Source organism: Rattus rattus, chromosome 10 (assembly GCF_011064425.1).
Source record: "Rattus rattus isolate New Zealand chromosome 10, Rrattus_CSIRO_v1, whole genome shotgun sequence".
Classification (NCBI taxonomy): domain Eukaryota; kingdom Metazoa; phylum Chordata; class Mammalia; order Rodentia; family Muridae; genus Rattus; species Rattus rattus.
The window spans coordinates 49,977,452-49,993,032 of record NC_046163.1 but is presented as its reverse complement, the minus strand read 5'-3'; the positions used below and the strand labels follow the sequence as shown (position 1 = coordinate 49,993,032).

At 41.4% G+C, this 15,581-nt stretch overlaps 1 protein-coding gene across 1 annotated transcript in view; it reads left to right on the top strand.

Moving 5' to 3' along the window:
* Positions 1 to 15,581, top strand: part of Atf6 (activating transcription factor 6) — a 154,435-nt gene that overhangs the window by 67,183 nt on the left and 71,671 nt on the right. Inside the window, 4 exon segments of the mRNA XM_032914594.1 lie at positions 2,476 to 2,589; positions 3,164 to 3,263; positions 8,266 to 8,333; positions 9,426 to 9,540. Coding sequence (XP_032770485.1) covers positions 2,476 to 2,589; positions 3,164 to 3,263; positions 8,266 to 8,333; positions 9,426 to 9,540 — 397 coding nt within the window.

The following is a 15,581-nucleotide window of genomic DNA, read 5'->3' as shown; positions in this document are numbered from 1 at the left end:
TGGTTTCTGCTTGAGGCATGAGCCGCAGAGTGTCGCTAGTCTAGGAATTCTCATCAACTCCAGCTCCCAGCATTGCACTTTGCTTTAGTGATTTGTTTGCTGACATTTCTCTTCTCTGTGTAGATGGTTTGCAAAGAGCCAAATCTCTGACCGGCTGTGGGTCGGTAGGGTCTGATTGTCTCCAGACTGAGTGCTCACTTAGACTCTTCCTTTCTCCCTTTTACCCTGTCCAGTCTACCCTTGTATTTCTCCTCTTTTCTTCTCTATAATTTGGCTGTTAGAAGGAAGTTAGCCAGCACAGGTGTGCAGAAAGCATTGCTGGAGTTTAATCCTATGGAAAGAAAATTACAGGTCAAAAATATACTTTTGAAAGCAATTTTTGGTTTTCCTCATGGAATTCCTGTCTTTGTTAATTATGTAGATGTGATTTTCAAGTGATGTGTGTGTGTGTGTTTCATATAACTTTAGCTTTCACTTCTTTTCTCTTATGTGTGCCATACTTAGAAATCATTATTTTTATTCTGAAGTTAGTTGTCCATTCTGGTAGGTGTGTGTTTTTGGGAGCATTGGGGGGCATGTTTTCATTGTGGCAAATCTAATGACAACCCATGTGCTCACCTAGAACTCTTTTTCAGGATTTGGCTAAATGAGTCACTCCCTAATCCTTATAATTTTTAGTCTTTCTTTCTGTTTTTGTTTGTTTGTTTGTTTTGTTGTTGTTGTTGTTGTTGTTGTTTTGGACTGGCTGCTGCTTGTGGTGTTAGGGATTCAGTGCAGGCCCTTCCTTGTATAGGCAAGTACTCTATCACTGTGGTATTTCCTTGGCCCTGGTTAATTGAGACAAACTTGCTCTGTAGCACAGGGTGCTTTGACCTGTGAGCCTCCTGCCTTCACCTCCCTTGTGCAAGCTTATCGTGCTCACTCTGTCTTCCCTCCTTCCCTCCTGATTTCCCTGGTAAGCTTCTCCTTTGTGCAGATCCCAAGCTGTGGCGCTGGGAACTCCGTCTACCTCCTGCTGCAATGACTCATCTGTACTCCGGCCTCCGGAGTGTGCACATGCGTGAATCTCAAACTCCCATCCACAGGTCGCACTTCTCACACACGTGCTCACGCATCCAGTCGTCTCTGACGTTTTCCCTTTCCGTATTTAACTAATATTTGGCTTTGATACAATTATAAGGCTTAGGGATAAATTGGGGTATCTCACTTCTTTACTTAGTAACTTCTCTTTTATTTAGCAAGTCGTAACTATGACCCTGTCTCTGTCTTTCTGACTTCCTCTCTGTCTGTCCCACATGCCCACAGCTCTTCAGCAGTCTTCTGTGTTTCTGGAGTCTGTTTTTCTCTCACCTGCTTTTTTCTCGTATACTCTTCCCCTACTTTCCTCGCAACTGGTTTCCTCTTGTCCTTTAGCCTTGACTTATATCATCCTTTCCTTAGTTTTACCTGCAGGAGATCCTGCCTTCCTTTGTTGTTTGAGTCCTTTGTTTATTTTACAATAGTTAGCACTGCTTGGCTGTATTTTATGTATTTGTTTTCTTGTGTTTGATCTGCCATTCCTGCTGCTTTGAGAATGGACTTTTGTTCTCTCTTGGATTACCCAGCACATAGGTGGTGTTCCCCAAATATTGAATGGATAAGTGAAAAGCATGAAGCTTACCATGTTCAATTTTGTATATTTTTTGTACTTTAGCATATCTATAAATTCAGAGCATCTTATACAAAAAATTCAGAACAGATCTAAGATGGATTAAAATACAGACTGAAGGATGTAACTAGTCATAACAGGCCCAGTTCCCATTCTGATTTTCAGCTCAGTGATAATTTCTCAGCTCAGGTTTTGTTTCTTATCATATTCTAGATGTGAATCCTGTGCTATAAAGCAGTAGGATAGGGACAAATGTGTATTTTTTAAAGTAACTAGTCATTGTCCTTTAGTGTTTTGTTACGGACTCAGGGCCATCCATGGCAAGCATTCTACCACTGAGCTAAATCCCCAACCTGGTTCTAAAATATTTATTCAGTTTTTCAACTTTGTCACTTTTCTCCTGCCAAATATTTTAGGGCCTACTCTACTCCCACTTCACACAAACTCGTATTAGGGAGACTGTTGAGTTTTGTTGTCACAAATGACCACAGACCTGTAGGCCTTGTCATTTAATACTGTTTTTTCCCTGCCAACTGCTAACTCTTTCCCTTAATTTCTCCTCTACTCCAGCGACACCGAAGTTCACTGACTTCACACACAGCATGTGCTGCACAGTAAAGAGTAGCTAAGCAAATGTGAACTGCCATGTCTTAGAGACTTAGAGAATGACAGGCCACCATATGGTCTATACTTGATTCTTTCCGTTACGTTCATTTCCATCTTGCAACATAAATTTGGTATACTTTTTTTTTAAATGAAAATCGACACCACTAAGCTTTATAAAATTTATGATACAAGGAAATGATTTTTGTGTATGTTTATTTCAGATATGATCATTCTGTGTCCAATGACAAAGCCTTAATGGTGCTAAGTGAAGAACCATTACTTTATATCCCTCCACCTCCATGTCAGCCCCTCATTAACACGACAGAGTCTCTCAGGTAAGGGGTGTGGATTGGTACAGAAACTACTGTGTGGCACCCCCCCCTCCCCCCCAGCAAGCTTCAGAACATAGAACAGCATTTCTTCAGCTTTACTAAGAGGCCAAGAGAATCTGACTTATTGTTGGATACCTGTAACCTGCAGTTGTCCAGGTAGAGATGGGGATGGGTCATCCCATGTGATGGTTGCTTGCTTCTGTGTGTCTTGTTTGAGTGAAGGGATGAAGTGGATGTTAGAGTTCAGGGCCAGGCTAGACTTGTGGACATAAGATTCTCAGCAGACAGCATCCCCCTTTTGAGATTGGGAAGGTGATATCTGACTGTGTTGTCTGGACATATATTCCATTATTTCTTTGAATTTTGAACTTGTGATTAGGAGCTTGTCTTGTAACAATCCATGTCTTATTAAAATAAACAGCATTGAATGTCCTAGGTTTTTTCAAATTAAATCAAAAAGTATTGTTAAGTAGTCAGATATGTTGGGCTGCTCTTTGGGTCCTAAAGAACAATTAAGTTAATTTCCAACAAAAGAATAAGCCTACTATGAAATATATTTGATCGCTCTGTTTTTTAGGTTGAACCATGAACTTCGAGGCTGGGTTCATAGACATGAAGTGGAAAGGACCAAATCGAGAAGAATGACAAATAGCCAGCAGAAAACCCGCATTCTCCAGGTCTGCTCTGCCTGTGTCTGAAGGAACCACTTGCTTTCTTCCCTGGGAGATTTGGGGACTTAAGCCTTTGTATTTCTCACTGTGGCTGCTTCCGATGCTGCAGCCATTGCCACCTACTCAGGCATGGTGCTGCTTCCCGTGCCCCTATTCTCACTCACTCTCTCCTCTCTCTAGCAGGGCACTGTATCACAGTAATTAACTCTGGCTGCTAGAGCGCTGCAGAGCCTTTATAGCTGGGTGGGATAGAAACTCATCTCTTACACGGATTCTTCATAGCTCTAGGATTTAGGAGGAAATCCAGTGAAATAACTTCCAGACTGGGAACTGCATATGTAAAAAGCCCCAGGACGGAGCAGTGTGATATTTACAGAACCTCAAGGAGTGAGTAGAGCTGGAAGGAATGCTGTGACTGAGGGGAGAGTGGTAGGAGTTCAGATCTGAGAGGCTGTGGAGGAGAGAGCGTAGTGAATACCACAGGCTCTGGTCTGAACTTCGGATTTCATTCTGGGCATGAAGGACACCACTAGTGGGTTTGGTGAGGGGGTGGCTTGATGTGAGTTGTACGTGTGAAAGGTCAGTTTGGCTAGGACTGGTAGCGCTCATTGTGAATTTAGGACTCAGAACTCAGAAGCAGGATGCTGAGTTCAAGGCTAGCTTGAAATATATAGTGAGACCTTGTCTCAAAACAACAAAGAAACAAAAACGATCATTCCAGAAGCCACACGAAACAGACTGATGGGGAGTAGGCAGCTCAGGTAGACTGCATTCCAGTGGTCTAGATGGAAGGTCTTTGGTCTATTCTACTGTGGTAGATGTGAAGGGGTAGGAAGGAATGGGGACCTAGGTATATTTTGAAAGTAAAACTGTTAAGGAATTGCTGCTACAAAAATAAAGAGGTATTGGCGATAATTTCTGTGTCTTGGGTGCTGGATTAATGCTGATGCTATATATAGAGACAGAAACTGAGGAAGGAGTTAGGGACAGGAGTCAAGAGCTTTAGACACAGACTTTAGACAATCAACTGAAGATGTCCAGTAGACAACCATGTGTCTACATCTGGACTGCAGGAGAGAAGTTGAGGCTAAATGTTTGATTTTTGGGTGCTACTCCCCAGTGTGAAACCAAAGTCCCAGTGTGAAACCAGATAGAAGAGAGAGTGATAAACTAGTGCTGCGCATTGCCCATGTGTGGGCTACAAAGCATCCCTTGAAGGTGGCTGGACAGCAGGATGGAGGGCAGGAAGGGGCAGTGCGGCTCCAGCCAAGCCAACAGGCTGTGACAGTGAAGGCGGTGGCGGCGGGCACTACTAAAACTTGCCATTCGAACTCTCTGGAGACCCTGGAGGCTCTTTTACTGTGGTTAAATGTCAGAAGCCCAGGGAAGGGGATGTTGGAGAGGAACATGGAAAAGTGGCAGTAGTTGTTGCAGAGAAACTTCCAGAAATGGTGATAGAGAACAAGAACCAACAAGGAGGTTTTGTTTTGGGATGGAAACATTTTTACCTGCTTTGCACGTTTGGTTTAGGTGCTAACAGGAACATCTTGCTGAGCATGGTGGTGGCACTGGCCTACATCCTGGCTCTTGAAGGGCAGGAGAGACAGGGGCAGGCAGTATCCTTGAGTTCGAGGCCAGCCTCGTCTACATGAGTTCTAAGCCAGCCAGGGCAACAGAGTGAGACCCTGTCATCAAAAGAAATTGAAGGGAGTTGAGGGAGGGATAGAAAAAGAGGCATCTCAGCCAGGCATAGCGGCAGTGAATATCTGTAATCACAGAACCCAGGAAGCTGAGGCTGAATTTTAGGCCATCCTGGGCTGGAGGGCTAGAGTGAGACCCTGTCTCGAGTTGGGGTAAGGGGTGGAGGGAGGGAGGGAGAGAGAGAGAGAGAGAGAGAGAGAGAGAGAGAGAGAGAGAGAGAGAATAAGAATGAATGCGCATGGGAGAGCAGGCTTAACTATTTATTTGGAAACAGGACATAAAATGTTAAGTGTAGTTGAGCTCGTGTTCTGACTTCTGAGGGTCTGTGTCTGTGACTACCGAGAATGTGCTTTCCATGGCCTCTCCAACCCCTTCTTGCCTACTGTGGCAGCTTCATTGGTTGTTAGTACTCCTTGAGGCTATAGGCAGTCACAGCCAATGCCGTGAGGACCTGACAGCCCCAAAGCTCTTCCTGGTATTGGAACACGGGCCAGCACTTCAGAACATATTGGTCTGCTGAACTGTGCACATGTATCAGCTACCTCCTCAGCCAGTGGGGAAGGAGACTGGTTCTGCTTCCATATTTGGAGCAAGTTTATCTTTCTGGCAGAGTCTAAATGATCGCAACCCCAGTGACAGAGGTTTCAAATAATGTGGTTTTTCAGGCTTCCCTCCTTTGCCGTATAGAGGAAGAGCACAAGATTCAGGTATAGGCCGCTGTCAGCAGATAATCTCACAAAGCTCATTTATGAAAATTAGATGGTAATTCTTGTCCTAAGTGGAGGTTTTTGCCTTGTCTTTATAATTTTTCACACTACTCCTTCCTGTTTTTCATAACTATGAAAGGGTTTTTCTCTAATCCTGAAAGAATTCTAATGTAAGAGAAGTCATGTTGTCCTAAGTTTAGCCCATTATTTATAGATTTGCAGTTTAGACTACAGCCCCCTTCTCTGCTATTTTGGGCGCATGTCTCTCTATTGGGTGCTTAGATAATAGTTCAGAAGTCTAGGAATCTTAGCTATTACTGAAAAAGGGACGGCATGGGAGAATCTGATTTGAGTAAAGGAAGTTCTGGGCTAGCTAGAACAGTCATCTTGGTTGTGCTGATGTTAGTGGAAAAGCATGTAGGAACTTGTTTGGTCTCTTTCTTTGTGTTGCCTGTTCTGTTCTGTTCTGCACCTGTTCTGCCATTCCCCCACCCCCATTTCAACATTTATCCCTCTTGATTATTTATTTTAGATATAAAAATAAGTCAGTTTTAAAAAAGTATCCTGTAAGTTTGGCAAACCGACATTTTTTTGAAATTTCTATTGCTTTATTCCAGTATCATGTCTTTGACTTGACTTGTTCTCTTGCATACTCTTACTTTCCTTAGACTGAGACGATTAGGAAAGATCAAGGGTGAGTGAAAGCTGCCGTCTATGATGAAGGCAAAGAGAAGGCACTTTGGTAGACCACAGTTGAAAGGACTGATATCAGGAGGCCAAACAATAAGGCATTCTAGATAGGCATGGGATGTACATCTACAGGTCTCGTGCTCAGGAGGCCAGAATAAGAGAATCATTTGAATCATTTGTTTGAGACCATCCTGGGCCATAAAACAAGACCCACTTATAAGGTGGAAAATTCCAAAGCTTTTTAGACTATGAAAACAATGCCAGATACAAACCGATGTTGGCAGGGAGGAAAAACAGCAGCATAGGTAAATATCCCAAATATCCCAGTTAAACTAACAGACAATAAAAAATAAACTCTCTCTCTCTCTCTCTCTCTCTCTCTCTCTCTCTCTCTCTCTCTCACACACACACACACACACACACACACACACACACACACACACACACACACAGAGAGAGAGAGAGAGAGAGAGAGAGAGAGAGAGAGAGCGCTCCCAGCAACTTGTATTTTAAAAGCAGGATTAAAAACAGCCATGGAATTTATAGCTTATAAGAATGCAAAGGATGGGTCAAGTAGAATTATAAGTTGTTTGTTTGAGGCAGGTTCTTACTAGACTGACCTAGAACTCACTAATTAGACCAGGCTGGCCTTGAGCTCAACAGAAATTCATTTGCTTCTGCCTTCTGAATGCTAGACTTGAAATTAAGTTTTTATACTGTGCAAATATTATCCTACAGTAGGCTGTGATGATGTGACATGGATAGTAGTGGACCCTATGTATATTATTTTCCCTTACATATATAGCAAGGGTCATTTGTAAGTTAAGCACAGGAAGAGACTAGCAACAGTAATTCATAGCATTTACAACAATGTACTATAATAAACCCCCCAGTGTCATTATTCTTGGCTTGAGGCCATTATTCAGTTAAATACGGTCACTTTTATGCAAGCACCGCCATAGCATGGCAGTTGATGTGAGGACCGAGATGCTTACTAAGTGGCTAGCGTGGCAGGTATATGTATGCATGGATGTATGTGCTAATTGTCAAATAAGGCCCTTGTAGGACCAGAACTTGCAAACCTTATGCTCATCTTCCCACACTGGTTCTATTTACCAAATCTATTCTTCTCTTTTTTCCTTTAAGCATTTTGTATTGGCTTCTGTCTTAGTATTTATTACACTTTATTGTTGTATAGAACCCCCCAGTCAGACCCCGAGCTTCTTACAGGAAATCAGGTATCTAATTTTGAAGTCTTTATCTATGTAAAGATAGATATATGAACACGGTAATAAATTCCAGGAGATCTACTAGACTAGTATTTATATATAAAAATACAACAAGGTCACTTTTAACATAATAGTAGTAATATACCCTTGAATTCTGATTCCCTTACAAAATTCTCCTAAAGATTAACTTACTAAACTCTCAGGAAACTAAGAAAACAGAGTAGAGAGCAAGTGCCTTGTGAAATAGAGGATTCTAGTGAGGCATACATGGCCACTGATGGTTCCATACTCAACTGTTGTCTGGACAAAAAAGTCATGGGTTAGATGCCTTTCGTGAGATTCAAATGGGAGTGTTAGGTGTGAGGAATGTGTGTGTGTGCAACTCAGTGAATAGTGGAAATTTTGTTTCAGAGTCTTTCCTATTTAAGAATTTGTCTGGAACACAATACTTTTTACAACTATAAGTTGTTACATGTCCTTTATTGTTCAGCTTGGTCATAAAAGTTGCAGCGGGTAGATTGAACTTGGCCAGTCAGTCTGTAAACTTTGTGGGAAGTACCTGAACTGTCTTTATAAGACAGCGTAAAATATAGTCCTAGCCTACAGCATGGCCTAAAGTATTCTAAATAACCAACCCAGACGGTTTTTCTGTTATTTCTTAAACTTCTTTCTCTCTTCCAGGGTGCCCTGGAACAGGGCTCGAATTCTCAGCTGATGGCTGTCCAGTACACAGAAACCACTAGCATCAGGTAAGAAGATGCAGAGGCTTTTGGCCAAAGAGCTTGACCTGTCTTTTAGTGGAGTAGGAACGCACACCTCCTTCTCATGCTCCTCTGATGACTTTTATTTCAGTTCAAATGAACATACAAGACCAGTTAGCAGTCCCAGCAAAGGAATACCTCTCTCAGATCTCTAAGTACAGATTTAGTCAGAAGATTTTGTATCATAATTTTGCTGTAATCAAAGTGCCCATTGCTTTCTCGTTCCTGATTTTAATGTTAGTTTTTTCTCTCCACCTTGTTGGTGCAGGGTCACTGTGGTTTCTGTTGTACCATGAACTCCTCAGGTTTCCAGTTGACTCTTCTGTCCCCGCCTCTCACATCACTGTGCCTGTGCTGGGTCACAGTTGTGCCCTTCGATGCAGCTTTTCTGAATGTGGATTCTGGGATTGAATGGGACTTTCAGTGTTTTGGCTCTTGTAGCAGGTATTTTACCTGCTGAACTGTCTCATTCACCCTGGCCGGGTGCTTTACATACACCTTACCTTTACATTTATATAATAGTTCAAAGTATATTTTATGTAGGAAAAGGCTGGGGAGTCAAATTTTTTTTTTGTTTTTAATAATTTCCAAAGTCATGAACTAAGTGGTAGAACTCGACGTCAGACCTGATCTGTGTGACTTAGTACTGCATAGCGTGACTGGAGATATTGAGGGATTCCAGAAAGAGCAGTACCCAGCAGTTCAAATGCTTTCTATCATCAAGGCAGTGGAACGTGAGGAGAGCAGAATGGGAGGTAATCCAGTCATGTAAGAGGCTAGCTGTAGTGGGGTGGATTGGTAGTCACAGCCTTTCTAACTTGCTCTGTGAACCAAGCAGATTAATGTAGCAGATCTAGTGCCCAAAGTAATATTCTCATAAGTCACATGTTGCAGAGCATCACATGACCCCCGATAAATATGTGCTAATTAAAAAATATTAAAAAGTCAGAAGAGTTGTTAAAATGCTACTGTTTTGGCTGGAAGAGGTCCTTAAGATTCAAATGTGACTTTAGAATGGACGGAATAGGGAAGACCCTTCATGTTGGAATATTGATGGTATTTTCTATTTTCTCACATCAGTAGGAATTCTGGGAGTGAGCTGCAGGTGTATTACGCTTCGCCTGGAAGTTACCAAGGCTTCTTTGACGCCATCCGCAGGAGGGGAGATACATTTTACGTCGTATCATTTCGAAGGGTAAGTCATTTTGAAAGAATAAAGCAAACGTCTTTGAGAAGCTGCTGAATACAAGGCCTCAGACGGAGTTTTGGAGGAGGAACACGGGTAGACAGGAGGCAGCATCTGAGGAACCTGAGCGTGGCACTGAGGTCAGGTGCACACTGTGCACTGAGGGAACACAAACCACATTGATTTTTATTCCTCGTCACCCCTATAGCTATGCCCCTTGTTTCTAACCAGCGGGAAAGTGAAACAGGAAGTGACGATTACCTATTGGTGTATTTTAAGCCAAGGCCTGTTTGGTAATTAAGAAACAAACTTCTGAAGTGTAGGCTTAAGATTAATCATGGGCTGATTAATTGGTCAGTTGTGGAGTGTTTAGATCTCTATTTCCAAGTTTCTTTGTTCAGTTTTTATTTCGTTTTAAAACGTTTATACTTCTTGGTGAAGAATGTATTAATCAGTCAGGTTATATAAGCAAAAGTGTTTATACCAGCATTTTTGAATGTTAGACTACATGAAAAAAAAGCACAACCATTTATAGCCCATCTGCTTTTCCTATAAATGACAATATATTCTTCTTAGAGTTTCCATCTGATGGTCCCTTAGAGAGTTCTTCTGTATTAACCAGGAAAACAGAAGTGACTGGAATTCCTCAGTGATTTGCATCCTAAGCCATTTCTTAAAAAAACTTTATTATGTTTTTAATTACATGTAAATATTGGTATTTTTTTCTCCCATTAAGCTTACTTTGCTGCGATTTGGGGCAGGGGTGAAGAGTAGCTTTTCTCACACCTCCATGGTACTTTGAATGAACTGTGCCTATAAATAAATAAGGAAAAAGTAATTAGCATTCCTGTTTCTTAGTGTGCTTGTATAATAGTTTATTTAGGGAGGGCGTGTGGATTAAACAATGTAAGCACACGAAGTCAAGAGTGGGGGCCAGAAGCAGATGCTCAGAAGAGGAAAAGAAAACTGGAGAAGGGTGAGGAACGCTGTGACCTTAGCTGTCATTCCAGTGACCTTTAGAATGCTGTCCATACATTCTTCTTTCAGAGTCACTTTATCTGGAGAAAAGTTTTAAACTCTTGGGGCAGTTTCTGTTTAAGAACAGGTTTTCTAGAGAGATGATCAGTTAGCAAACTGTTTGCTGGGTCCATTTCAAAGCTAAACATGGTGGCATGCAGGTAGCAGTGTGTGCTTGTTAATTACTACCCTGATACTCAGCACAGGGGCCAACACTCACAGCAGGTACTCAGCACTCAGTACCTGTTGAACATAGATGCTGTCTACGGCCGTGCTTCTTCATGCACTGCAGTTACAAGGTATTTTTCCATGCTTGGCATAAAGAAATGTGACTGTTCTATGCGCTGCATGACATAAGCGGTGTGAATGCAGCAGACTTTAGGTAGCACTGGCTTCTCCCTTTCTGGATGCTGCAGGCTGAGTTCAGCAGCTTTCTGTCTTGGCTCCAGGCTAAGAGGTGAAGGAACTACCTGATGGATTGCTTCATGCTTCTCAGGGTCATCAGGTAGACCCTTACGTTACTGGTAGTCTCAAAAATTTATGATAGCTTTTTGGAGCAGATGAGCTGTAGTAGACCTCTCTCTGGTCTTTGGCTTATTGTGAACTCTGGAGAAAGGCTATTGTCCTATACCAGATTTAAGCAACATGAGTCAGAAACTTAAAGCTTGAGACAAACCGTAGGAAATGCTCTGATGATTACAAACTTTGCTTGGCGGTGTTATTTATGTAAAATGCTTGCCAAAGGTGTATTCCCATGGGTGACCACAAAGGCAATTTATTGCTTAAGTCAATACATATATTAATTTCCTAATACATAAAGAATTGCATATTTTCTTAATGTGTATAATTTATACCTTCAAAGTTTAAATTTCATATACAAAGCATAGTAAGTGATTGGAAGTGCATGGTTTATGCACATACATATATTAGTGTGTGCATGTTTAGAGGCAGAGGAATTTCCTGACTGATAAAGATAAATTAGTCTATAACCTTTGCTTTACAAAGTCAGTGCTCTTTTGTTTGTAAGAGTCGACAGCTTGAGTGTGCACATGGAGGTCAGCCATTACTGCCTTCACTTATGTGACCTTCAAGCCGAGTTCTAGCTGAACTATGAGTAGCTGACCTTGGAGTGGTAACTGCACTTTAGAAAACGCCTTATCTCAGAAAATGGAATTCTTTTTAAAAGTCCCCTGTTCAGAATATTTTTTCTCAGTTTTGTCTTTCCTTAAGATGTACTTGCATTCAGGTCTTGACGTATATTATAAAATAATAGAGCAGAGTTATTGAAGTGTCCACTTCACTTAGGTGTACTTAATGTATATCGGCAATGCTCTTTTTATAATCCTTTTCTATTTCATTATACATAAATTGACGTCTTTATGCAAACTTTGTAATTCACAAAGTTGTTTTCAATATATCCATGAATTCCTTATATTTAATCATATAAGTATTTCTAATCCTATTATTGATGACAAAACTGAGGTAGAACGAGGTTAAAATAACCAAGTATCTAATACAAAAAGCGTTAGAACAGTGGCTGAAGATAGCGACACATGTCTGTAATCACAATCCTTGGGAAGCTTTGCCAGGGGTCATGAGTTCAAGGCTAACCTGGGCTTCTTCATGAGTTTGGTCTTATAGCCTAAGACCAACCTGGGCTATAGAGTAAAACTCTGCCTCAAAACAATATCAGGGTATGGTGGCACACGCCTTCAATCCAGCACCCGGGAGGTAGGGGGCATCTTGGTATACATAGAGAGACCTTGTGTCATAAAACAAAACAAGACCCCTAAAACAATCAACAGTAAGTGAGTAGGTAAATCAATAAGTAAATGTGACGGAGAAGCTCACATGTGGGATCCCAGCACTCTGGAGGATGAGGCAGTGAGCTTGAGGTTAACTTAGCAGCATAGCGAGGCCCTATCTTAAAGATGAACAAATACATTAGTTAGTTTGCACTGATTAATGGCAGAGTTTAATAGTTGATAGATCAATTTTTGATATTTTCTCTCACATTAATTTCAGGGTTTTTATAAAGATGGAATTTTCCCCCAAAACAGAGATATATCCTAAGAATGAATATATAAAGAAAAATGTAAGGGCCTCTTACTGATATCTACTGTGACGTAGAGCAAACCACACAACCCTGGATCTTTAGCTTCCTTATCCAAGGTGAGAACCTTAGAGAGCACTGGCACTTCCAGTTTAGCTTTAGAAAGGGGTTTTTATTTTTTTAATTTCGTGTGTGTGTGTGTGTGTGTGTGTGTGTGTGTGTGTGTGTGTGTGTGTGTGTGAACTGTCTCTCTAGAAGGCTGTGTAGCATTGCTTTAAACTCTTAAATTTTACTAAATAGTTCAGTCTTAGAGTTTTGAAAAACAACAAAATATCAAGTTAAAAGATACACTTATCTATTAAAAGTTTGACTTTGTGGGGTTGGGGATTTAGCTCAGTGGTAGGGCGCTTGCCTAGCAAGCGCAAGGCCCTGGGTTCGGTCCCCAGCTCCGAAAAAAAGAAAAGAAAAAAAAAAGTTTGATTTTGTGATGGCTGCCAGTTTTGTGATTTACTTAATGCCCTTATAGTGCACAGTATTATCAACCTTTAGTTCTTGTTTCTGTAATGAAGTTATCATCCCATTTTACAAGTAAGGAAGTGAAGTACAGAAGGGTAAGGGTTATTGTAATATGGTTCAAAAGTGGCAGCACTAGAATTAAACCGAGGTAGAATTTAACTTCAACAGAGTCTGTGTGTGTTTGTGTGTTTATTTCCATGTGGGAGTGCTCTGTCTGCATGTACACCTGCATGCCAGAAGAGGGCATCAGATTCACCATGTGGTTGCTGGGAACTGAACTCAGAACTTCTGAAAGTTCCTAACCACTGAGCCATCTCACAAGCCCAGAGAATGTGTTCTTAATCACTTTCCTACATTGCTGTTTTAAAACCTTTGTTTCCATATCTCTCAGAACAATCAATTTGGAGTTTCATTCTGTCACTCTCTTTGCCCCAACACAGAGTTGCTTTGGTTTAGTTCCAAAGAGAAGAAGACCAAGGCAAGCCCTTGTGGAAAACCAAGCCACTTGCTACTGTGCATAATTGTGTAGGAAGAACAAAACAAGCAGGAAACCACAGGGGAGTATTGTAAGCACAGGAGGAGAAATGGAAGAGTGTACTACAGAGAAGGGAAAAAGCATCAACTGGTTTATTTTGTTTAAAACTTAGAGGTCAAGGAGGAAGAGTTCCAGAAAGAGGCCGTCAGCAGCACCAGATGTCATAGGGTCCCTGAGAGTGAGAAATGAAAACCCTATTTACCTCTGTCAACTGAAAGCACTCGTGACTGTGGGTCCATTTGTGGTGGAGGAATCCAAAAGGATCCACACGACCAATAAGAGAGAGTATGAGGGAAATCAGATGGAGCTCTTGGTAATACAGCATTGAGTAGTAGTCAAGGAGAGCTTGACTTGCTAGGCAAGCACCTTCTCCCTGTAGATAGAGACCACATGTGTGGTTAATCTACACATAAATGCAGGAATAGTGATGTTCTGTACTTGACAGGTGTTCTGAGGGAAGTGAAGCGAGTTAGTCCAATGCTTGCTCATGTGTAGGGATGGTTTTCTGTTTAAAGCAAAGCACAGAGAAAGGTGAAGAGTGTTTTTGTTTACTTGCAGTCGGACCACAAAGAAAAAGAGTATATGGAATTTAAACCAGATTTAAAAAATAAAATAATGTTTAAAGTCTTCCCAATATATTAAAAGTCTTCCAGGTCATGAAGAGATTGTTATTCATAAGTGGGGAAAAAGTTGTAAAATATAAAGGTTTCTTGGTGGTGATGGTGCGTGCCTTTAATCCCAGCACTTGGGAGACAGAGGCGAGTGAACCTCTGAGTTCATGGTCTACAGAGCAAGTTTCAGGACAGCCAGGGCTGCACAGCGTCTTGAAAAACTATATATGTTTGTTCTTTTCAGTAGAACTGTTTCTAATTAAATTTATACATAATTTTCAAGGTTCTCCTCTTATAAAAGCTAGAAAACTAGCAAAGTAGCTTATGAAAGCATTTTATGTCTTAGCAGAGTTTGGTACAAGCTTCTTCGTGATGTCACAAAACTTAATTATAGAGGAAGCAATTATTATATTATAGGGACCAGCTATGACTAAGTGTGAAACACTCATGTCATTTCCATCTCCTCCCTCCGCATGCAGTGACTTGCTCAGTTTGGACTTGTTTAACTTTCGACACCTTCAGCCGCGTTAACCTTGACGTTTTATCATTTCTTCATGAAAAATCGTAAGTCTAGTAATTGTGTGATTTATTTTCACACATGACTGCTGGCCTACTGTGAAGATAACTGTTTGAAGACATGTGGCATCTATCGCATGGAAAACCCACCAGATGCCAACAGGATGGATAATTAGCTCTAATTGGAGCCTAACATCTGACTAATTAATGGCTTGACTGTTGGCTTCATGTCTCTTGTCTCTGCTATGGTGTAAGTAGATTGAGCTCAAGAAACCCCTCTGCCTTAGGCGTCCTTCTATCCCCACCACATAGCACAGTGCCAGGTGTGCAGCACATAGTCAGTGAAGAATAAATGAATGAAAAATTAATGACCTGGATACTTTGATACTATCAATTTGATAGTATCAATTTGATACTATCTTCAGGTTATTTTTGTGATAGAAAACATGTGTCACAGCAGCAGCCGGAGCTCTTAAGCAGGGGTTGTATGTATAGGTGTAGGTGCGCCTACATACATTTATTACTCTACAAGTGGGGGTCAGAGGTCAGCTGTGGGTGTTGTCCCTCAAGTATTCTCCACTGTATCTTTTAAAACAGGCTTTCTCCTTTGGCCTGGAACTCATGAGAGTCTGAACTGATTGACCAGTGAACCCCAGAGATCTTCCTGTCTGCCCCACCCACCTACCCCCCAACCTCCCACCCCCATCACACCCCCCAGCCCACCCCACCCCACCCCTGTGCAGGAATTACAAGCACACACCACTCTGCCTGACTTTCTTTTTCGTACAATATATTCTGATCA